Source organism: Schistocerca gregaria, chromosome 1 (assembly GCF_023897955.1).
Source record: "Schistocerca gregaria isolate iqSchGreg1 chromosome 1, iqSchGreg1.2, whole genome shotgun sequence".
Lineage (NCBI taxonomy): Eukaryota > Metazoa > Arthropoda > Insecta > Orthoptera > Acrididae > Schistocerca > Schistocerca gregaria.
This window is the reverse complement of record NC_064920.1, coordinates 298,683,304-298,708,412: the sequence shown is the minus strand read 5'-3', so window position 1 is coordinate 298,708,412 and position 25,109 is coordinate 298,683,304. Positions and strand designations below refer to the sequence as shown.

The 25,109-nt window shown below is 40.8% G+C and overlaps 1 protein-coding gene across 1 annotated transcript in view; it reads right to left on the bottom strand.

Moving 5' to 3' along the window:
- Positions 1-23,485, bottom strand: part of LOC126342040 (39S ribosomal protein L20, mitochondrial) — a 28,381-nt gene extending 4,896 nt beyond the window's left edge. Inside the window, exons 1-3 of the mRNA XM_050001822.1 lie at positions 23,315-23,485; positions 8,259-8,369; positions 1,201-1,344 (exon numbers count right to left, since the gene is read on the bottom strand). Of these exons, the coding sequence (XP_049857779.1) occupies positions 1,201-1,344; positions 8,259-8,369; positions 23,315-23,401 (342 nt within the window). The 5' untranslated portion in view covers positions 23,402-23,485. The remainder of the gene's footprint in view (positions 1-1,200; positions 1,345-8,258; positions 8,370-23,314) is intronic.
- Positions 23,486-25,109: the final 1,624 nt, after the last annotated feature.

Sequence of the window (25,109 nt, the reverse complement as noted above, 5' to 3'; positions counted from 1 at the left end):
TGATGAAGATTAAACCCAGGACTGGGACAAAAGTGAATTACTGAAAATGATTGAGGAAAAAAAGTCTGAGAAAAGTAAGTAATTGTAATCAGCAACCAACTGACAAACTAGTTTGTCAACAAACAAACAAACAAACAAACAAACAAAAAAAAAACTGTCTTACGTACCACATCAGAGGAAAGGTATAATGAGAGAGTGGGACTGAAGCAAAGGAAAAGAAAGAAACACTGCAATAGTTTGGGGCAGCTCATTCACGATGCACTGTTACTGATTTGCCGAATGCCTACACACTATGCATTTCTTCTGAAAAGAGAGCATCATGCAAATCTGATTTACTACTTATAGAGAAAATTTTATAACATTTACCTCTGAGGAAATGTTTTGCTTACTACTTCCTCAGTGAGATCGCTTTTTTCACTGAAATGCTGATTCAGCATCATCAGTCCATCAGTCATCTGTCGTCATTAAGAAAACTGACACTAGGGCATTTTAATGAATTTTCAATCACAAAAGAGCTTCAGTTTCTACAATGCTGGATGACACTGAACACATTCAAGAACTACACACATGACTGTAGTAGAGCAGAATTTTACATAGAAGTACAATGCACACTTATCCTCAACCGAAACGTTCTTTCACATGGAAGTAAGAAAATTGTTGGGTGGACTCTTATTCAAATAAAATAAAGAGATGTAGAATAATGAACAGTCCATCTGCACAGCTGAGTGGCCATCGTGGGATTGCCAAGTGAAGGATACTAGTTCCATTCCTGGTTACGCCAGGAAATCAGGAATTTTTCCTCAATGGAACGATTGGAAAGAAGTCCAGTCAGCATCTTTATGCCAACTGAGGGACTACTTTAATAATAAGTAACTGCTCCAAGGTCAGAAAACCTGACAACAACCAGGAGACAGGTGTGCTGACACAATGCTCCTTGACACCACACCAGAATGTTCTGTATGGCAGAGGATGACGTAGTGGCCAGTCTTCAGTTGTGTTGTCTTCTGAGCATCAATGATTTGAGTCAGAACAGAAAATTAATAAGTAATTACCATTTATTCCACTTTCACAATCCCACCAATTTTCTCACTTTTCATTATTTTTAGCTGACAAAATAATGGCTCGGGTTGGACTGTAAAACATTTGAAAATGAAATTATATTTTACACTAAATACAGAAATAACTGTAGCATAAGCTTACTTTAAATGTCCGAGGTTCCCACACAGCCAAATCTGCAAGCGTTTTTCTATTGAGTAGTATATTCATTCGAGCCAATGCCTCCCTTAGCAGAGGATACCGGAAACCAAGTTCTTCACATGCAGCTGTTACACGTTGTTCCCATAGCTGTGAATTGAAGAATAAGTAAATAATCGTATCACTTCGAGCAAGCTGAAAATAAATCCATTCTACAACCCTTATTGACAGAAATGACACCAAAAATAATGCTGTCATCTTGAATAACAATACTCTTAATCTAAAACAGTAATAATTGAGAACCCCAATTAATGAGTACTGTAGCCAATGGATATCATTTAAGCTCACTTTTTGGCAATGATTCAGGAAACAATTACACCAAATTGGTGGCCACAGACTACTAGTGGCAGTGTCTGGTAGTATCCTTCAACAGAAGAACACTTATCCACACATGGCATGTCTCTATGAACTGCATGACTGACATTAAGGTACTCCCTTCACCAGCTAGATCCCCCAATTGTCCTTGAAAGAAAGCGTATGCAACCATCCTGGTTCCAATGTCCAGTGCACTGAGGGCCAGTCGGACATGTTATGTGGTAACTTACGTTAGGAGGTGATAAAATGGCTTTATGACAACTTCTCAACTGAATATTTGCAAGTATTCAGGACCAAGAGAGTGCAGTGTCCTCCTGACAAAAGACCAGTCAAGTGTTCATACTGGCAATTTCATTGTTCATTTCCCTTCAGTTAGTTATCACTGAAATAAAATCAAATAACCTCTAAATACATGCAGCTGCATTTCACTTACTCTTCCCCTTCTAGGTGCTCCACTTATTTTCTTATTGCCTGTATTCCACGAAATATCACAGAACAAGAAAACTGGGCAATAATGATACCAAGTATGGTGCTTAAAACACTGTCTTTTCTTATCTATCACTGGTTACATAAAGCTATCATTTCATTGGTTACAGCACTCCAATTTACGAGCACAATAGGAAAAGTATTCTGGCTGGTACAGCACCTGTTCTTAACTTTAAACAACAGTTCAAAAAATTGTTGGGGGGCCATGTAGTGACCCCACCAGTGACAGAGGAAATAGCTGTGTGACGATCAGGATGAGGCCCGGTTCCTTTGTCTGGATGTAGGTCAAGAATGGTGGTGGTAACAAAGTGAGCAGTGGACTGCTATTAAGATACCCCTGACTGAAATAGACTTTTATTCATGAAAGGTATAAATGTATCGTCACCAATGGAGGGGAGGCCATTTAATCTTAAATAGCGTAGTGAGCTGCAGAGCTCAGCAAGCTATCAGCAACGGGTGTGTCTTGGCAACGGCCTGTTTAGTCTGTGCCACACACTATCAGCAGGATAGTATCAAATGCCAAGACCACTCACCATGGCGGATGAATGGCAGCTACATTCTGGCTGCCAGTCCACTTCGAGCCATGGAATACTGAATAGGGAAGTTTGATACTAAAACCATAGCCCCCAGCATGATAATGGCAAAATCGTGTGCTCGCCCTGGCGCTCATCAGCAACAAGGTTGTTCTCAAGGGCCAAACTACTGACTTCACTTGGCCGACTTTCCTCATATAGTCAAATCTTCTGGCCACTGTTGAAGCTATAAGGTGTCTCAACTTCACTTTTCATAATTGGGGGCACGTATATTTTGCAGTGTCAATACACTGAATATGTACTCTTGCAAACTGAATATGTCTTCTTACCTCTCAAAATATGGTCTCCATAATAGCAACACCTCTCTCACTATGTCACATTTCTTTTACATTGGCATAAGGCAGTTCAATGGCCCACATTAGGTTGTGGCAGAACAAAATTTTTGTCAAATTGTACAAAAAGGCACTCACTGTGAAAATATCTGTTATACACTACATAATAATTTATCATGCAACAGTATTAAAAAGTTACATGATAATACAAACATAACAACATTGGGGTCTCAGCAAATGGCTTAATCCTAAAATTTTCATATGCAAAATTATGCAACTCGAGACATAAAAAATTACTTTCAGATGTTCAGCGACACACTACTTGAAACACCGTATACAAATTTCCTAAGCATCTAAGTGGGATAACGAACAGGCTGCGACATAACATGGATTTAAGTAAACCAAACAGATCAGTTCTGTTTGCTGAACTTAAAAATCTCCATCAGTGTGTTTACTTGCAGATGGGATTGCTAGCATACTTAAAAGTATGATGGCACACTCTTCTGAGATGCTCCACAGTAAAAAAGATGTATTTTACTGAACTGGAAGTTGCAGTAACACAATTATGCAAATCCAATAACCATCATTCAACAGAAGTCTCTTCACATCAGATCTTACAGTTCTAAAACTAATACCGAATACGTTTACTACTTAACAGTATACATGGTCAACAGTGTCAATCTGGAATGAACTATGAAATTCACAATCCCAATACTAGACTATGAAATTCACAATCCCAAAACTAGATGTAAAAGTAATTTTCATATAGAGTATTTGGACATGTTCCACATAACAGAACAAAGTATTATACTCTGGAGACAAACGTCCACCACATAAATGGAAATTCAGTATTCACAAACAAGGCAAAATGACACATTATTATCTACTCTGTCTATAATTTATCAGGATAATTCCACTTAACAGGTTTTAAATTTCACAGCATACAGAATGCTGACAGCATTCTCTAGAAACCAGTAAAGTTACATAAATGCCTAGTGTGAAGCAGTAATTAAAACAGCAGGCTAAAAGTTTCAGAAGTGCAGCATTTTCCTTTTCTTTTCAAAGTAACTGTTTTTATATTAATTGACAATTAACTCCTGTGTGTAACAATGTGACTATATTGCCACCAACTTTAATTTATTGTCCAGTATATTTTACTGAAGCAGCTTGCAGTTGTTGATTTTCCCTATAAATGTATAGCACCATATCATCATCTGTGCAGTAACATGAGTACATTTCAACATTTGCTCTCTGAGCATCTGCACAATTGCACGTTTTGTTGAGATTGTTCAAAGAAACAACAATGGTAAACTAAATCCAGTTGTAAAACTAGGAGCAGTAGTCAAAAATCAACTAATTTCCATCTAGTGGGTGAAGTGAAAAGTAATAGGTAACACACAAAAAATTTCAATATTAGCCGTAGTGCTTAAGCGATGAATCCATTACAATTTTCAGTATAAATTATGCTTTAGTATATTTTGCAACTCAGTCACAATCCCAATATAATTCGTGATTAAATGTATCTTCATATTGATTTTGTTTAGTGAAGGAAGTAAAAAATACAGAAGCATCCCATTCCACCCGTCTGCTTTGATCCATAACGCACAAATATGGCGGAAACAACCATACACCACGACTCCAATATGGCACCTATGACGTAATCAGGTAAACATGATAAACATGAAAATACATCGAAAAACCAACACACACACACACACACGTTCCACAAAAGACCAAATGACACTAACGGGACAAGTGTGGGAAATTGGGGGTTTTTAGGTGGGGACAAAGTAAATATAAACTTTATAAACAAATTTAGACACACACTCACCCCCATACCGAACCACACAAAATGATGAAAAAAAACCGACAACACAAAACTCCCAAATTCCACTAAACACAATATCCTCTGGAATCTGACACTTCCCTTGACCTATATAGCTCAACAGCAGCTTGCGATCCCACAAATTGGATTCGACCACTTCCCTTGACCTATATAGCTCAATAACAGCTCCCGACCCCACAAATTGGAATCAAACACTTCCCTTGACCTACATAGCTCAACAGCAAGTATCAACACCGGACCACGCACAGCCACAACCACAAATTGGAATCTAACCCTTCCCATGACCTATATAGCTAAAAGGCCCGTCCACACGCAACGATCTGTCTGCGCACACCACATTTGCGCAGACAGATCGTTGTGTGTGGACAGAAGATTTGCACCAACCTGAGGTGTGTGCAAACCTGGAAGTTGGAGTTGGAGCGAAACCTCTCAAATCTGTGGGTCCAAACCACATCTGCGCAGACAAGTTGGAGCGCGTGGACAGGAGACCGCCGCAAATCTGGCGCGAATCAGCAGTTTGCTCAGTCTAGAGTTTGTATTTGTGCACACAGGACATTAAAAATGGCTGATACTCGTCAGTGTTCTCGAGAGTTTGTAAGTGAATTCATTGAAATATATAGAAACCACCCATGTTTGTGGAATAAAAGCAAAGAATATAGTAACCGAGACAAGAAGACAGCAGCATACAATGTTCTAATTGAAAAATTTTGGGCAGTTGATGCCTCGGGGAAGGAAAAAAAAAATCGTTGCGAACTGTTTACCGAAAAGAGTTATCCAAAGTTCCGAAATCTAGAAGATCTGGTGTAGCTGTAGATCTAGTATACCAGCAATGTTATGGTATTTTGATCTGCTTGGCTTTCTTAGTGATCAAGAAACACCAAGACCAAGAAGGAGTACAATTGAAGATGAAATTGGACTGTCAATGTGCGAGGAAATGGAATACAAGGTAATGTAAAACAATATATTTCACATACGTTTATCAAAAGTTTATTCAAAAGAATATATTTGTGTGCAAACATAATAGAAAATTAACTGCTGTTATAAAAAGAAACACGAATATACTTGTCCATGTTTTAGGTTCGCCCTGCAACTCTCGCAGTAAATTTACATGAGAAAACTGCTTTCGCTTTAGCAACCACTGTCTACACCATTTTGACCGCCTTCCCTGTTTCCTGTGGTTGGTCTGAATGTTCCTTGTAACACAAGTTGCGAACACAGACCACAACAGAACTTCCTCCATTTCTATATTTCAAAATAACTGAATTAAATTTTTGACATTTACGGGGAGCGTAGTCGCTTGCCACTGATATTTCTTTTCTACACCGACAGGTGGCGGTCAAGTCATAGACTGGGGTTTGTGTCGTGTGAACACACCACATTTGCAGCGATCTTTTGCATGTACAAACATCTGCACCAATGTCTGCGCAGACAGATCGTTGCATGTGGGCCGGGCTGAACAGCAGCTCCCAATCCCACAAATTGGAACTGAACACTACCCTTGACCTATATAGCTCAACAGCAACTCCCCATACTGGAACACCCACAGCCACAACCATGCATTGTAATGGAACACTTCCCTCGACCCCAACACCCAACAAATACACTAAGAACAAGAAAAATAAAAACTTTCCACAACAAAGTTCCAGCACCGCAACCTAGGTCGTCCACCACAATCTCTCTCTCTCTCTCTCTCTCTCTCTCACACACACACACACACACACACACACACACACACACAAACGAAAAAATACACAACCAAAAGAAAGACACAACCCCCCCACCCCCACCCAACTTACCCCCTCACCCCAAAATAAAATACCCATAAACAAAAACCAAACACAAAATTTAAAAAATCTCAATCACACACTACAACTCAACAAAAACTGCAACAAAATAGATCCTCCCCAAGTAAATCACAAACCAACACCCCCCCCTCACAAACAGTACCAATAACTAAGGCCCCCCCCCTGGGCCGAAACCACCCACCCCCCACCCGAACTAACCACCTTCGGCCTGTACGTCTTACTAATAGCCCTTTAAAAAAAAACTGAAAACAACAATAGCCCTCAGCGATGCTCTTCTGCCGACAGTACTCATCTAAATGAGACTGAAGGTTGGAGGAGCACCTCTTCCCCCTCCAAAGAACTGACTTAACGGGCTCCCTCATCCACTCTATAGTATTCGGTACAAGCCCCGTCTCATAATTTTTAAACTCTAAACTATGGTTAACAACCAAATGATTGTACCCCCTCTCACCCAACCCCCGATAAGAAGAAAAAATATCTGAAACTACAGTGGAACCCGGTTCTCTAAACTCCTCAATTAACCCTACTAATTCCATCTTAGACCGCTCCTCCACCACCCTGAAAACACATTTCGAACAACCCCCCCCCCTCCCCCCGGTACAACAGCCCCCCCACACCCAGAGACCAACCACAGACTAAGCCCTGCCATACTTCCTTTTCCCAAAGTGCGACTCGTCCACCTTCTCGACAACCCCAGGCCCACCCAACTTACCCCTGTACTTAATAAACTCAGAACATACTTCACAGTAAAACGAAAACCAGTCAAGCACACTCCTCTCACTCATGCCAGTCTCATGCGCACATAAACTTTGAGAGGATCTATAACAAAAGTAATATGTCAACAGCACAATCTCGCGCATGCCCAACCTAGACTTCTCAAACCAGGAACCGTGACGTATGGAGTGCCATAGGTTATCCCTAAGGCATCACCACATATAACTGTCCCTGGTCCGAGACGCCGGAACTTTTGCCAATGCCATTTCCTTCCGATAGACAGCATACTTGACCACCTCTGCAATCAACCCAAAAAGCTGTAGAAATTTGATCACATTTACTCACATTATCATACGACCTACAGCGAACAGCACTACAATAACTTTCGCGCAAAACCACTAAATAGTTAACCCACTGAAACCAACTCTGCTCGAAACACAGCCAAAACGTGAACCAGCCACTACAATCAGTAAGACCAAACTGAACCCATTACACTACACAACACGAAATCCCTAAACACACCACCAGATGGCACCACAAACCGCAACACGACGAAACCTACAAACACGCCACACTCACAAACCAAACTCCGCACCGTCGTGACATCACACACCACAACAGCCTTATGTTGCGGGTCAAAGCAAACGGGTGGGTTCGGACGCTTTGGTCGACCCGGAAGTAGTATTCAAAGATACAACCAAGGGATTGAAATTCACACACAGCCATGATTAACAAACTACACTAAGAAAACCAAGCACAAAGCATCTAATTCAAATGTATAAAAGATTCAGCATGGACTCTATCATTATCATTTGACTCTTATCTTCAACACTGCTGTTTCTCGGCATTTATAGGAGCAAAATGTTGCATGGATAAAAGTGATAAAAATCAAACTACGCAGAAATTCAAATTTCTACAAATAAAAAATGTTGAATACAATACAATGTAACAATGATAAAATAACAATGTTTACCTGAGCAGCATCAGCCTTCTTTAACCGTCTTCCTTTTGTAGCATACACTAAAGCTCTGTGGACATATCGCACTGCTACAGAGTAACAATTCCTCCTTCGCCCACGGAAATGCTGTGATTAAATTTAAAGAATTAAACTGTTAATTATGCAGAGAACTTTAATAAATCAAAGAAAACCAACTGCATTTTACATAATTCATGAATGATATGTGTACATAATATGTAGCATAATATTCATCAGATATTTGTTTATTATGTGATAAATCTTTTCTTAATTTAAGTCCCAGTTCTAGTTATTTATAATAAGAAGTGTGGCAAATCTGGAACAAACGTATGCCTCAGACTATACTACACATCAAGCTGTGAACACAACGGGGATTTCGCAGGAAGACACTATAACACACTAATCAGTAACTGACTTTGCATTTCCAGTATTAGTTTTATTTCCTGCTATTTACTCACAGTTGCCAGTATAGTCTTGCATCAATTTTGTTGGCCTGGGTCACCTCTCAGATATGAACAAGATAAAATGAATGACATTACATAAGATCTCTTTGCATTTCATGATTGGAATTTATAATCACAAACATTATTTTTGAACATCCATTTAGTCTACATCATGCAGAAGGTTGGTTGGCTGGTTAGGGGGTTAAGGGGACTCAAGAGTGAGGTCACGGGGCCTGTCCCTCCCATAGCCCTCCCCATGCCCTATCCATTATAGTCAAAGTGTTAAAGATGGAAACAGTGCCTACTATTTGGATGAAAGCATCAAAACCTGTTCAACAGTTCTTTTGTTATCAGCTAGTATCAAGGTAAGGAATTCTTTAGGTCTCTTCTTCATCGGAGTGCTATCCCAAAAACATAAAATAGGCTGCAGCAAAGGGATAACCACACTGATGAGCAATAAAAATACAGTAAAGGGGGGATAAAAGAGGCAGCTGGCAGAGGAAATATAATTTAGAGTCCCCCAGACCCAGCATGCAGCAGAGATGGCCCCATTCCAACTGCCCCGCCCCTTCCCCAAAAGCAGTTTACAATATTGTATCCATGGAGAAAAAAAAAAAAACACTCTCAGAGAATACAAAGAGCTATGTCAACTGTCCATACATCATCCACTAACATTAGAGGCAAACAATCTGAAAGACAATGGTTACCATGCCCATGGACAGTCAGAAGGGGAGAGAAATCCACCAGAATGTGAGCTAATGTCTGAAGTGCCACAACTACAATATGAGATTGGCTCATCTCACAAGATAAAACTGTAGGTTAATCTGGTGTGACCAATGTGGAGACAACATACAAAAGTTGATTACTCCAGGGGATGGGGGGAGGGACCGAGGGACACAATGCTATACAGCAGTTGTCTCCTTGATAGTGCAGAGTTTAGAGGAGACAGAAGCCCATTAGATGTTGCTCCATCTCTGCACGGAGATATGTTCCATTTGTGCCCTCAAGTCTGCATCTGGGACTATCAAAGCAAATGTTGGGCATGTAAGTGCTCCAGTAGCCAACCTATTTGCCACTCCTGTAGCCAACCTGTTGGCCAGTTCACTCCGTGGGATATCCAAAGACTTGGGATAGAGAGGAAGACAACTAAGCACACAGTATGATTCAAGGTAAGAGAGAAGACCATGAATATCAGATACCACAGTGAGACAAGAGTGACATCAATCAATAGCCTGAATACAGCTGAGGGAGGTCTGTTTAATAAAATGTAGAGCTATGTTAATGGCTACAATTCCATCATAATAACACTACACATTCTCAACGGCAAATGATGTTGCTGACATGTGGAAGATGTAAAAACCTACAACGTCCTCTCTGTGGTTTGATAGGATCAGTGCAAATGAGGGTAAACACCCTGACAACACTGAAGAACTCAGAAGCAGAGGCCAAAATGTAATGGGGCAATGAACTTTAGGTCCGTGAAACAATCAGTCCTAATTTATGATCTAGGTATTAACCAAATGGAAGGGGAAGGGGGAGGCAGGATGCACAGATCCCAGCAGCCTTGGCACATCGCAACTGGTAATGCCACCAGAGGCGAGTGTCAGAAGTTGATTCCCCTTGTATGCAAAAAGAATTTGAAAAGTTGAGTGATAAGAAAATTGTTGGATGGTGATTGCATAAGTGGGCAAGTGACGGCAGCAGTGGAACTGAAGAGCTGAGACCATGGCTTCAGTGAGGAGACTGTCAACGGGACTACTGAAGGCAACTGTGACCAGTCTAATTCCACAATAATGCAACAGGTCAAATTATTCTGTAAATGTAGTGAAAGTGTAGTAGCTACAAGAATTATCATGCTGCTGGGTTGTATATGGCAGTGGTCCTTCTTAATTATAATATATATCCTAGTTCCTCCCCCCATGAACCATGGACCTTGCCGTTGGTGGGGAGGCTTGCGTGCCTCAGCGATACAGATGGCCGTACCGTAGGTGCAACCACAACGGAGGGGTATCTGTTGAGAGGCCAGACAAACGTGTGGTTCCTGAAGAGGGGCAGCAGCCTTTTCAGTAGTTGCAGGGGCAACAGTCTGGATGATTGACTGATCTGGCCTTGCAACATTACCCAAAACGGCCTTGCTGTGCTGGTACTGCGAACGGCTGAAAGCAACGGGAAACTACAGCCGTAATTTTTCCCGAGGACATGCAGCTTTACTGTATGATTAAATGATGATGGCATCCTCTTGGGTAAAATATTCCGGAGGTAAAATAGTCCCCCATTCGGATCTCCGGGCGGGGACTACTCAGGAGGATGTCGTTATCAGGAGAAAGAAAACTGGCGTTCTACGGATCGGAGCGTGGAATGTCAGATCCCTTAATCGGGCAGGTAGGTTAGAAAATTTAAAAAGGGAAATGGATAGGTTAAAGTTAGATATAGTGGGAATTAGTGAAGTTCGGTGGCAGGAGGAACACGACTTCTGGTCAGGTGACTACAGGGTTATAAACACAAAATCAAATAGGGGTAATGCAGGAGTAGGTTTAATAATGAATAGGAAAATAGGAATGCGGGTAAGCTACTACAAACAGCATAGTGAACGCATTATTGTGGCCAAGATAGATACGAAGCCCACACCTACTACAGTAGTACAAGTTTATATGCCAACTAGCTCTGCAGATGATGAAGAAATTGAAGAAATGTACGATGAAATAAAAGAAATTATTCAGATAGTGAAGGCAGACGAAAATTTAATAGTAATGGGTGACTGGAATTCGAGTGTAGGAAAAGGGAGAGAAGGAAACATAATAGGTGAATATGGATTGGGGCTAAGAAATGAAAGAGGAAGCCGCCTAGTAGAATTTTGCACAGAGCACAACTTAATCATAGCTAACACTTGGTTTAAGAATCATGAAAGAAGGTTGTATACGTGGAAGAACCCTGGAGATACTAAAAGGTATCAGATAGATTATATAATGGTAAGACAGAGATTTAGGAACCAGGTTTTAAGTTGTAAGACATTTCCAGGGGCAGATGTGGACTCTGACCACAATCTGTTGGTTATGACCTGTAGATTAAAACTGAAGAAACTGCAAAAATGTGGGAAATTAAGGAGATGGGACCTGGATAAACTGAAAGAACCAGAGGTTGTACAGAGTTTCAGGGAGAGCATAAGGGAACAATTGACAGGAATAGGGGAAAGAAATACAGTAGAAGAAGAATGGGTAGCTCTGAGGGATGTAGTAGTGAAGGCAGCAGAGGATAAAGTAGGTACAAAGACGAGGGCTGCTAGAAATCCTTGGGTAACAGAAGAAATATTAAATTTAATTGATGAAAGGAGAAAATATAAAAATGCAGTAAATGAAGCAGGCAAAAAGGAATACAAACGTCTCAAAAATGAGATCGACAGGAAGTGCAAAATGGCAAAACAGGGATGGCTAGAGGACAAATGTAAGGATGTAGAAGCTTATCTCACTAGGGGTAAGATAGATACTGCCTACAGGAAAATTAAAGAGACCTTTGGAGAAAGGAGAACCATGTGTATGAATATCAAGAGCTCAGATGGCAGCCCAGTTCTAAGCAAAGAAGGGAAGGCAGAAAGGTGGAGGGAGTATATAGAAGGTTTATACAAGGGCGATGTACTTGAGGACAATATTATGGAAATGGATGTAGATGAAGACGAAATGGGAGATATGATACTGCGTGAAGAGTTTGACAGAGCACTGAAAGACCTGAGTCGAAACAAGGCCCCCGGAGTAGACAACATTCCATTAGAACTACTGACGGCCTTGGGAGAGCCAGTCATGACAAAACTCTACCAGCTGGTGAGCAAGATGTATGAGACAGGTGAAATACCCTCAGACTTCAAGAAGAATATAATAATTCCAATCCCAAAGACAGCAGGTGCTGACAGATGTGAAAATTACCGAACTATCAGTTTAATAAGCCACGGCTGCAAAATACTAACGCGAATTCTTTACAGACGAATGGAAAAACTGGTAGATGCAGACCTCGGGGAGGATCAGTTTGGATTCCGTCGAAATGTTGGAACACGTGAGGCAATACTGACCTTACGACTTATCTTAGAAGAAAGATTAAGAAAAGGCAAACCTACGTTTCTAGCATTTGTAGACTTAGAGAAAGCTTTTGACAATGTTGACTGGAATACTCTTTTTCAAATTCTAAAGGTGGCAGGGGTAAAATACAGGGAGCGAAAGGCTATTTATAATTTGTACAGAAACCAGATGGCAGTCATAAGAGTCGAGGGGCATGAAAGGGAAGCAGTGGTTGGGAAAGGAGTGAGACAGGGTTGTAGCCTCTCCCCGATGTTATTCAATCTGTATATTGAGCAAGCAGTAAAGGAAACAAAAGAAAAATTTGGAGTAGGTATTGAAATTCATGGAGATGAAGTAAAAACTTTGAGGTTCGCCGATGACATTGTAATTCTGTCAGAGACGGCAAAGGACTTGGAAGAGCAGTTGAACGGAATGGACAGTGTCTTGAAAGGAGGATATAAGATGAACATTAACAAAAGCAAAACGAGGATAATGGAATGTAGTCAAATTAAATCGGGTGATGCTGAGGGAATTAGACTAGGAAATGAGACACTTAAAGTAGTAAAGGAGTTTTGCTATTTAGGAAGTAAAATAACTGATGATGGTCGAAGTAGAGAGGATATAAAATGTAGACTGGCAATGGCAAGGAAAGCGTTTCTGAAGAAGAGAAATTTGTTAACATCGAATATAGATTTAAGTGTCAGGAAGTCATTTCTGAAAATATTTGTTTGGAGTGTAGCCATGTATGGAAGTGAAACATGGACGATAACTAGTTTGGACAAGAAGAGAATAGAAGCTTTCGAAATGTGGTGCTACAGAAAAATACTGAAGATAAGGTGGATAGATCACGTAACTAATGAGGAGGTATTGAATAGGATTGGGGAGAAGAGAAGTTTGTGGCACAACTTGACTAGAAGAAGGGATCGGTTGGTAGGACATGTTTTGAGGCATCAAGGGATCACAAATTTAGCATTGGAGGGCAGCGTGGAGGGTAAAAATCGTAGAGGGAGACCGAGAGATGAGTACACTAAGCAGATTCAGAAGGATGTAGGTTGCAGTAGATACTGGGAGATGAAGCAGCTTGCACAGGATAGAGTAGCATGGAGAGCTGCATCAAACCAGTCTCAGGACTGAAGACAACAACAACAATATCCTAGTTCCCCATTATCCTCTTTTCAGTCTTAATTTTTGTAATTTTATGTACAACTAATAATGCATTTAATATTAGCTGTTAAAAATTCTTTTTGTACAGAGTCTCTTTGAAGGTCATCTCGTGCATTCAAATTTGAACCAGTTTGAAATTTAAGTTTTGCCTTTACCAATATAAAGCAGTTCCTTTTACTAATTTTTATATAACTGAAGTTAAGTAATTTATCTAAGTTCAATAAGTACTGATATTTTGCTGATATGCCTGTTATCAAGCAATACAGTGCTCTCATAAATGCCATATAGAGGCAAAAATTGATTTTTTTGACACACTGTACTGCCTGAGAACAGAAGTGTAAAAATACTTATGACTCAGATCTGATCATGGGGCAATCTGTAATGTGTCATGGGAAGTTAAATGAAATACAAAATTTGGAGACCAATACAAGAGTAAAATCATTGACTTCAAAGCCAAAAGTGCTGTTGAACCATAAATCTGACAACCATAGTCCAGTTGGGATGACACCATGGCACAGAAAAAATGAAGTCAAGCGGCATGATCCACACCACAAGAACTGTGGGCAAGGAAGTGGAGGGAGTTAAGGCTACACATGTAGCTAATCTTTAGTTGATGAAGATAGGGTGCCGAAGTCAGCCGTTTTAAGAAAGAGAAGTCCCAAAAGCTGGGACTGTGAAACAAGAGTTCCAAGTGTGGTGTAACCAGAAATATGATGCCATGGAGTTGACGTTTAGCTGAAGCTACAGATTGAGAGCTACACCAAATGCAAATTTTATCAACATACAAGCCCAGGTGTAACTAACCCAGAGTTTAACACTCAGCAGAGAGATCTGCTGATTAACTGTTGCAATGTCTTTGGTCATTGGAACCAGCCAACAGCAGAGGTGGCCTGCAGAAAGCAGAACAGCACTACTTGAGGCATGGGTGATCATGTCAGATGTCTCTCACGACTCCTATACAACACAATGGAGGAGACAAAGGTCACGGCAGAAGTATGCAAATGCCAACTGGCTCTTCAATGAGCACAACATGGTAACTGGCCCATCAGATGGTGACACAAAAGTGACAGAATCACCAGAAAGTGATCTCTATCCTACAGGTCATCTTAGGGCAAAGCCACAAGACTGAGGGAAGAGACTGTACAGTTGATAGACAAAAATATGCCATGGTTGTAAATAGGAGTACCAACATTGAGGAAAGACAGATCAAAATCAGAAAGAAGCTGGTTAATATGAAGGGACCCTACCATATGATGCGGTTCTTCCCCACAAGGGGTGGTGTGCACTGAAATGTCCAGGTAGGAAGAAAGTGGAGCGAGGGAGTTGTTGGATTAAGGTGGTCATTTCCAGGTATTCAAGTGCAGCCTGCCTGGTAATAAATAAAACGTGATTGGTTGGGATGTTCATAGTCAAACTGCTATCACTTCGAACTATTATAGAAGGTAATCCACGCACTAATAACTGTGCAAATCTATGTACAGACTCTTTTGATACCCCCTCGAGAACAGTACAGCTCAGCCACAATGCACAGTAACCTTGAAGAGTTGGAGAATGGTTGTCAGTGAAATGCGTTGGAGAGAACACAGATCACGTAACAGAAGGAAATTTGTTGTTCACAGAGACATGTCAGTAAGATCGATGAATTATCACGTAAAAGCTATCCTTGTTAGAACAGCTTACACCCCAGGACCACAAACATTACTATCGGTCATCAGCTTGGAGTCCGACACCATGGGAAGGGAAGGGGGTGTGTGTGTGTGTGTGTGTGTGTGTGTGTGTGTGTGTGTGTGTGTGTGTGTGTGTGTGTTTGTTGGGGGGAGGGGGAGGGGGGGGGGTGCCTCTGTGGTCACCTTCTGATGGGACTCATGCGAGGACTTATCTACTGGGGGTATAGTAACAGAAGAGGAGGGGGCAGCCCTGGGACCCGTAGTCAGCTGACACCAAATGACACAGTTCCTCCAGCTGGATGTGGGAATGGTTTCTGATGAGCATACCAAAGGAAACACAAGAGGTGAGGCCTGTTGCCCAGGGTTTGTCATCCCCACAGTCTAATTTGCAACATCTGACAAAGTTCGGTGAATAGTCCTATAACATTAACATAGATGAACTATGAATTACAGTTACCTTACTGTCCTTTGAAATAGTCACCTCCCATAACTATGCAGCACTGACCTCTGTGATACATGTCCTGGAAACTTTGCATGAAGTCTTCCTTTGTAATGGTGTTCAAACACGATGTCACATTTCGTTGGATGTCAGGAATATCATCATACCTCTGTACTTTCAAAGTGAGTTTGAGTCGAGGGAATAGGAAGAAGTCTGGAGGATTGAGAACTGGCGAGTATGGTGGATGTTCAAGTTGCACCACCCCCTTTTTTGCCAGGAACTGTTTGACGATACTGGCTTTGCATGAGCGAGCCTCGTTGTGAACAAAAAACTAGGAACCTTGTTGTGCTTACTGGGGTTGTACCCTGGGTAGACATTGCACGGAACGGGTCAAAATTTCAACATACCATGCAGCGTAAAGTGTTGTTCCCTCAGGTATAAATTCTTTGTGGATAATGCCTTGACTACCGGAAAAGGTGATAAGCATCATTTTGAGGTGTGATTTTTGGCTGACATTTTTCCGACAAGGGGGTCTTTGAGAATGTCATTCCATACTTTGCCGGTCATACCGGAGACATCAGGTTTCATCCTCAGTGACAAAAACGATTCAAGAAATTGGGTGTACCATCCACCGTTTCGATAAAATCCAATGAAGTCTCTGTTTCCGATCTTCAGTGCACAGTTAATCGATGGTCATTCTTGATTAATGTCCTCACTTCCTCAATGTTTTCTTCACCGAGGGCGGTCGCCAGTAGTCCACGACGGGGATTGTCAGAAACACTTTCCCGGCCTCCCCAAAAACAGGCGAACCACTTGTACACACACACACTTCATGGACAGTGCTTGATCCCCCCCCAAAAACGGGTGATCATGGACAGCGCTTGGTCCCCATACACATGTACCAGCATTGCATGCATTTCTCTCAGTGTCTTACCAAACTTAAAACAAAACTTTAAATTGATCCTTTGCTCGTTCATTGTCCTGTTCTCAGTTCAGAACCAACGCACTAAACAAGCTCTTCATCCAACAGGTCTAACACGGAACACACACGATGCTCACGTGAACTATGGTGGGAGCAGGTTGTAAATACCGGCCACTATGCAGGTGCAGCATTGTGAGTCGCCAGTGTTGCCCAGTCGACCATTCTGACTTCATTCACTGAACTCTGTCAGAGGTTGTATTTGCACTACTATCAAAGGTCGACTGTGAGGGAGGAAGTATGCCAGGTACTGACGTCCCAACGTGGACAAAAGTCTTGTATCATGAAAACAGGATATGAATGATCATATTTGCTTTGAGCTTCAGAATATGAGATGCAGTCAATGATCTTCAGTTTCTGCATTCCTTAACTAGGGTATCACAATTTGGGAATCAGGGAGAGTATTCATTCCTGCAACTGACACAGGCAGGTGGTAGCACACATGGTGAATCTTTGAAAGCTGCCTGACCACAATCTCCACCAGTTGGGATGTATGTATACTGCAAAGACATATGCCCAAAGTACCGGCATTTAAGGTATTGTGTTGGGGACGGGAAATACAGCTTCCCACTGCAGCAGTAAACCATGATAGTGACCACTTCTGGAAGCAAATCCCTCTGAAAAGCAAGGATGAATGCTCTGGTGTCAATCTCATTGTTTTGCAAGCCTCAACATGCACAATGCTCATAGCAGATACCTTGTTCCTCTAAGTGTTTGCATAGTTCATGCACTTGCAGCATTAGGTCACAATATAAAATTAAACCCTACATCATGGTTAGGTTCTTATGGGGTGTTATTGCGACAGGTAGATCACTTAGTTGTTTGCCAGCAAGTAATAGCCAGAACTGAGTAGGCTTTGTCATATTATTAAGACTGAACCACTTCGCAATTCAGTACGGGAAGTGTGTTCACCAAATACATTTTTGGTATCTCCACAAACAACAGTGGATTAGTAGAGAGAAAGACCTTCCACCTGTGAGTGCAACCCAGGAACTGAGGGCTGTCTCTGCATGTTACCTGGCTTTGCTTTCCTCCCATGGCATGGCCAACTAGGAAAAGTTACTATGTCTTAATGATCTGCATTAATTGTGGTCGGTCTGAAAAGACTGCTGGAATGTAGTGATCACTTGCTGACAATTTTGGCCTTTTCATGATGCTGTGTATCAGACACGATTCTGCCCTGCTCCAAACGAGGGCTCTCCCCAAGAGAACCCCTCCAGCCAAAGCAAAGGCCACCTGGCTTTACACCCAGAGCATGTGTCCCATTGCCCTCAAATGGGTGAGCAACTACTACTCAGCATGCGCAGGGAGGTGACAGCTCTGACACCAATTTGCGATGCCTCATGTTCAGGGCGGTACGACAGTATGGGTACCTGACGACATCCCACATGGGCTGGCTACCAAAAGGGTATTGGGTGAACTTCCACTTCTGACCCATATGTCTAAAAACAAAACTGAAATGGTGGACGTCAAATCCAGGTGTGGGAACTGAATGTATATTTTAATCGAAATATGGGATGTAAAATAAAGGAACAAAATGGGAGAAACCATACTCCGCATCCTATGAGAAAACTGGGTCATCAGCAGGGAATCTGTCATAGATAACAGGTTTGAAAAAGACGCATCCAGAGAATGAAACTGCAGCACAAGAAAGGAACAAATGAGGGGCCCATGCCCACCACAGACATACTTACAAATAAGCTGTGGGGTCGACAGAAGCATCCGATCCCATGCGTCGGCTTTGGCCCGTGACGTAAGGGTGTTGTCGTGTGTGACGTCATGACGCGCGGAGTTTGGTTTGTGAGTGTGGCGTGTTAGGTAGATGTCGTCATGTTGTGGTTTGTTGTGCTCTCTGGTGGTATGTTCAGGGTTTTCGTTTGTGCGGTGTAATGGGCTTAGTTTGCTTTTGCTCATTATCCAGAATTGTTCGAGTGTGGCTGTGTTTGTAGTAGAATTCAGTTCAGTGAGTTAACGATTTTTTGTGAAGGTTAATTTAGTGTTGTTGGCTGTACATCGTGTGGTAATTTTAGTATAATTAATAGGTTGTTGTTTTTGTTCAGGAATGGATATGGCCGATAAAATTAACAGTGCACAGGTCAAGGGAAGTGTTCGATCCCAATGTGTGGCTGTGTATGTTAGTATTGAGAGATGTTTTTGAGCTATATAGGCCAAGGGAAGTGTTTGATCCTAATTTATGGGATCGGCTATTGAGCTATATAGGTCAAGGGGAGTGTCCAATTCCAGATGATATTGTGTTTAGTGGTATTTGGGGAGTTTTGTGATGTCAGGTTTTTCATCGTTTTGTGTGGTTTTGTATGGGGTTGGGTGTCTAAATTTGTTTATATTTAGTTTGCCCCTACCCAAAAACACCCCATTTCCCACGCTTGTCCCGTTAGTGTCATTAGGCTTTTTGTGAAAAGTGTATGTATTTGTTTTTCAATGTATTTTCATCCTCATAATGTGTATGTAGCGACTTTATATGCGCCATATTGGAATCGTGGTTTATGGTCGTTTCCGCCATATTTGCGATGTCACAGGTCAAAGCAGACGGGCGGGATCAGACGCTTCCGTATTTCCGAGCTGTGAGTGCCCTGAGGGACATATCATACTGAAATTTTCTTTAGGTGCATTGTTACACACAAAACACAACCACCACAGTAGTATATGTGTGTATATGCCTCCTTGCTACACAGATAATGGATAGAAACAACATACAATGAGAAGAAAAAATTGTTCAACTTTATGGAGCTGAAAATTTAATTTTAATGGATAACAATAGCAGAAAAAATAATAGAACATGAACTGGCAAAAAGGATTAAAGGAAGCCACTTGGTAGAATATTTCACAGAGCACAATAATTACTTAATCATTACTAATACATGGTTTAAGAAACATGAAAGATCGTTGTATACCTGAAAGAGATCTGGAGACACTGAAAGGTTTCACACACATTATATAATGGCGTGAAGGGGGTTTCATGGTCAGGTTTTAAACTGCAAAACATTTCCAGGGCCACATGTTGTCTGACCACTATTAACTGGTTGTTGACTACAGACTGAAACTAAGGAAATTCCAGAGATGAGGGTCACCCAGAAAATAACGAACCATGTAATATTCCTTTAACAGTTATTTATAGAATGCAGTGGCTTGTACACACAAGAGTGATGTTTCTTTTACACTGCTGTTCTACCAGCCTTCCTCCAACGAAACACAACGGCATGTGTGCTCTGTCGCTACAACTCCTTGTTGTGATCATGAAGACATTTCTTCACTGTGTGGATTCACCACTTCGTCATTCTCAAAATGTCTTCAATGAATGGTATCCTTCAATGGTCCAAAGAAGTGGAAGTCAGAGAGCTAGGTCAGGATTATAGTGTGGATGGGGCAACACTGTCCAACCTTGTTGGTAACATACTAATGTGCAACATAGATTGAGAACTAGGTCACACCGGAAGGTGACTGATGGCAAATTCCTCAAACTTGCATGAGGATCCTGAGTTTGATTAATGTGGTCACATATGGTTCAGAATTAATTGTGCTGCCTCTTGACATCACATCAATGAGTATGACACCCTCACAGTTCGGGGACACAGTGCTCTTGACCTTACCCGCAGAAGCAGTTGCTTTGAATTTTTTTGTCTGTGGAGACTGAGGATTATACCACTCCATTCATTGTTGTTTTGGTTTGGGCTCAAAATGCTTAACTCAGGTTTCACAGCTGTAAATCTGGGACAAGGCATGACAGTAATGGATGGTCTCCTTGATTACTGAAATCACAAAGCTACACCAAACCATCTTCTGATGGCCCACCATCTGTGACCAGAGACTAACAGTACTTCTGTTGATAAACTGCACACAAATATTTGTGAATGTTCCCAATAGTTTCTTTTTCCATAGTGAGAAATTCAATGACTAGATACCGCTTCTATCATATATAACTTACATAACCCATTTTGAAACACTGCCACATCTATGCTACTTGTTTTGAGGAAATAGACAATTTGTGTGTGCACTCCAGAACTTTCCAATAACAAGTACTTATAATTTTGTATTGTTGGACCATGACAAAAAAAGTGGTGCATTACTTTCTGGATGACCCTTGCAGAAAGAAAATTATGGAGATGGATCCTGGATAAGCTGACATACCCAAAGGCAAATTCAAAGGGAGCACTAGGCAACGACTGAGTGAAACAGGAGAAATTAATGCAACAGAAGATGGATCAGTAACTTTCTAAGATGAAAAAACTGAAGGCAAAATGAGTGGGTCCCACAAAAATCCTTGAATTTAAACACTGTAAGAAATAAAAACACAGGAAGTGAATTAATGAGAAAGAGGTCTAAAACATGAGACCAAGTGTAAAATGAAAAAGTAAGAAAGGCTGAAATGAAAAAAACAAAGCATGTAAAACTATGGGAAAGACATCTCAGATATAGGAAAATTCAAAAAACCTCTGGAGAAAAGATAAGCAACCGTATGAACATCAAAAGTTCAGATGTCGACCCAGTACTAAGGTGAGAAGGGATGAGTCAATGGGACCTACCGACACTGTCTGTCGGTTTTGTTGTATGACAAAATAATTTGTAGCATGTGATGTTATACATGCTCAAACAGTAGAAGAATAGAACACTGAAAGCATACTTTTGTTTGCATCTATATTATTTTCTGGAATCAGGGTCATGGTGACAAGACTGATCTGTAGCACGCAGTGTAAGTTAGGTTAGATGGTGAAATTTTGTGAGTTTGTGAAGACAATAAATACAAATATGAAGTCTTAGTTGTGGTAACATACCGATGTGCAACATAGATTGAGAACTAGGTCACACCGGAAGGTGACTGACGGCAAAATCTTATCAAAGTCTAAGTAGTCATAGCAATAAAAAATACATAAATCCTGCACAAAACCATGCTACATTCAGAAACAAAGACCATCTAAACATTTGTGAAATAAAGATTATAAGTATGATTAGTGCTGTGCCCTTAGGTTCCTGCCTAACCACAATTCTGGAAATCTGGACATATTTGAGAATAATCCACACAGTTTATACATATTACTAAAACAACCACATTTAATAATGTTAAGAAACAAGATAATAGAAATAATTAACCATCCAAACAGCGTCTATGAAAAATAGTAAATACCTAGATATTAAATGCATCAGAAACACACATACAATGATTATTTGTAATCCATAGGAAATTGAGTTCTATCCTTCCTGTCATTCAATAATGAGAGTCATTTAGCGTATGGACTGTCTCTCACACAGAATTTAAACTAAATGGCAGAAGGTACACAAGATGTAGAGTGTTAAACAAGTAAAACAAAGTAGAGAATGTAGGTTTAAGTAGTTTACTGTTCTCTCAGAGCTAGAACATGTGCAAGGGAATGGGAGAAAGGAGGCTTGTGTGGGCTTTTGTGACATTCAAATGAAGTAATTAAAAACATTTGTAAGAGAGTAGCTGGTTGGTTTTCAAACATCATTTCAATTGAACAGCTCACCTGTGGCTACATGACCCTCTGTGGATTTTACAGTATTTCTACCATTATTGGATAAGCGTATAAACAGTCATACGTTAGAAACACTTAATCATCACCATAAATGTGTACTAATTAATGCCAAAACATGATTCATAAAACACACAAAACTCAGGAAACAAACATTTGGTACACAGGTATATGGGACGGAAATTATGGGCCTGTGAACTCACATGTAACTAACATTTTGCACTCACTATCCCTGGTCATTCAAGCGGACAGGAAGAATCGTGCTGAACGTCCTCTACGCGAGACTTGCTAAGTGTTGGTGGCAGATCTAGTACTTAACGAGTTGCACTACAAAATGAAAATTTAATTCATTTGACGGCATCCGTAAATGAAATTGACCACCTGCGGCCTTTATTTCGCTTCTGCCTGTTTCTCCCACATAAACGTTCTCACAGTCATCATGAAGTATTTCCAACTCGTCATGTGTTTGAAACTGTCCAGACACTCATTCGAAGTTGAATGAATATCACAATCATTTTTTCTCGATCAAAATTATGTAACAGAAAGATAACTGGTAAACTACAATAAATCTGACAATGAACGACTAGCTGAAAAGACAGAAGAAATAATCACCACGAAAGAAGAATGTCGTTAAGTTATGATAGCAAATAAGGCTACAAGATGATAATTCAGTTGTCTGAAGCTTCATAGAACCAACTTGTTTGTTTGAACGAAACAAACAAGCAGTTATAATAACGTAGTGCACACGCTACGTACAATTACACAAAAGCCGATGAACAACAGAAAAAAGAAAGGGAGAAAGCTTTCTTACAGCAGCCAATTTAAAAATTCTTCTTTTTCGCCAGAATTCATCTGGCCCTCTGTTTCTAGCTAGCAAAATAGTATTCAAGAAGACCATTGCACCCACAAAAATCTTTCCGGCGAAGGATGCAAGTAGTGCGCTAGCAGCTTGTTTAATATTTACTACGCCCACAGTAGTGCCAACTGGCGACACTTCGCCTCGATTTTGTTGCTTACTGTGCCAGTAACGTGCCAAGCGGCGACTGTCGAGTCTGGTGCGATCGTGAGAGCGAAAGCGAATGGTAGTTGTTTATTTTGGTTTGTATACTGCTTTTTTACAAACGGGAGCGTCTGTAGCGCCATAAAGCGCAGCAACAACAAGAATAAGATACCACATCTGTGTTTTTTTAGTTTTCTTAAGGGCCATGAGAGATATATACCATCATGTCACTAAACCGTATCCTCGGGATTCGCTTGCAAACTACATGTGTATCAATGATTAAAGTTTAGTTTTAATAGATGAAAATGGCTAGTGAATAGCAGACGAGAAGATCTTACGAAAAAATACCCTGTGTTCCTTTTTAATAATGTTAAGTTATGTTCGCTACACTTCGAGCAGACAGTAATAAACTCGTGAGCAATGCAGTACCCATATTGTTTGACATCCCAAATAAGCCACCTCAACTGACGATGAAGAAGAGGCTGCCACGAAGAATCGACAATTCGTCTAAAGCTGTAAAACAGTTCAATGGCACAGAAGCAGCCGTTTCAAATCTCCATGTGTCAGGGCCAGATTCATCTCAATCGTCAACATAAATCCGATTTGACGATGAAGGGGTTAGATTAAGCGCAGTTATTCGTGTCTTGCAAAAGAGTGTGAAGTTTCAGAATGTACAGATTGCTAGACTTCGTGCAAAACTATTATGGGACAATGAAAGTGCCTATCATTTTAAGTACAGACAGAAACAGAAACTGTATCAAAAGGATCAAGTGAAAAAGGACAAGCAAAGACTATAGGATCCCCATATTGAAAAAAAGGATGGCCTTGACTTGTTGTTAAGCCAGATCAGCATGCCATTGAAGGAGATACGTGCTGCAAGACGGAAGAAAGACGAAATGAAGTTGTTTGCTCAAAATTTATCATATTGCAGCACTCAGGTATACAGGTTTTGTCATGTTATGCTATGGTAGCTACACTTCGTTCATCATAAGAATAAACCTGATGTATGTGATTGTTGTTGTGGTCTTCAGTCCTGAAACTGGTTTGATGCAGCTCTCCATGCTAATCTATCCTGTCCAAGCTCCTTCATCTCCCAGTACCTACTGCAACCTACATCCTTCTGAATCTGCTTAGTGTATTCATCTCTTGGTCTCCCTCTACGATTTTTACCCTCCACGCTGAATTTGTAATCCATTGATGCCTAAGGACGTGTCCTACCAACCGATCCCTTCCTCTAGTCAAGTTGTGCCACAAACTTCTCTTCTCCCCAATCCTATTCAATACTTCCTCATTAGTTATGTGATCTACCTATCTAATCTTCAGCATTCTTCTGTAGCACCACATTTCGAAAGCTTCTATTCTCTTCTTGTCCAAACTAGTTATCCTCCATGTTTCACTTCCATACATGGCTACACTCCATACAAATACTTTCAGAAAAGACTTCCTGACACTTAAATCTATACTCAATGTTAACAAATTTCTCTTCTTCAGAAACGCTTTCCTTGCCATTACCAGTCTCCATTTTATATCCTCTCTACTTCGACCATCATCAGTTATTTTGCTCCCCAAATAGCAAAACTCCTTTACTACTTTAAGTGTCTCATTT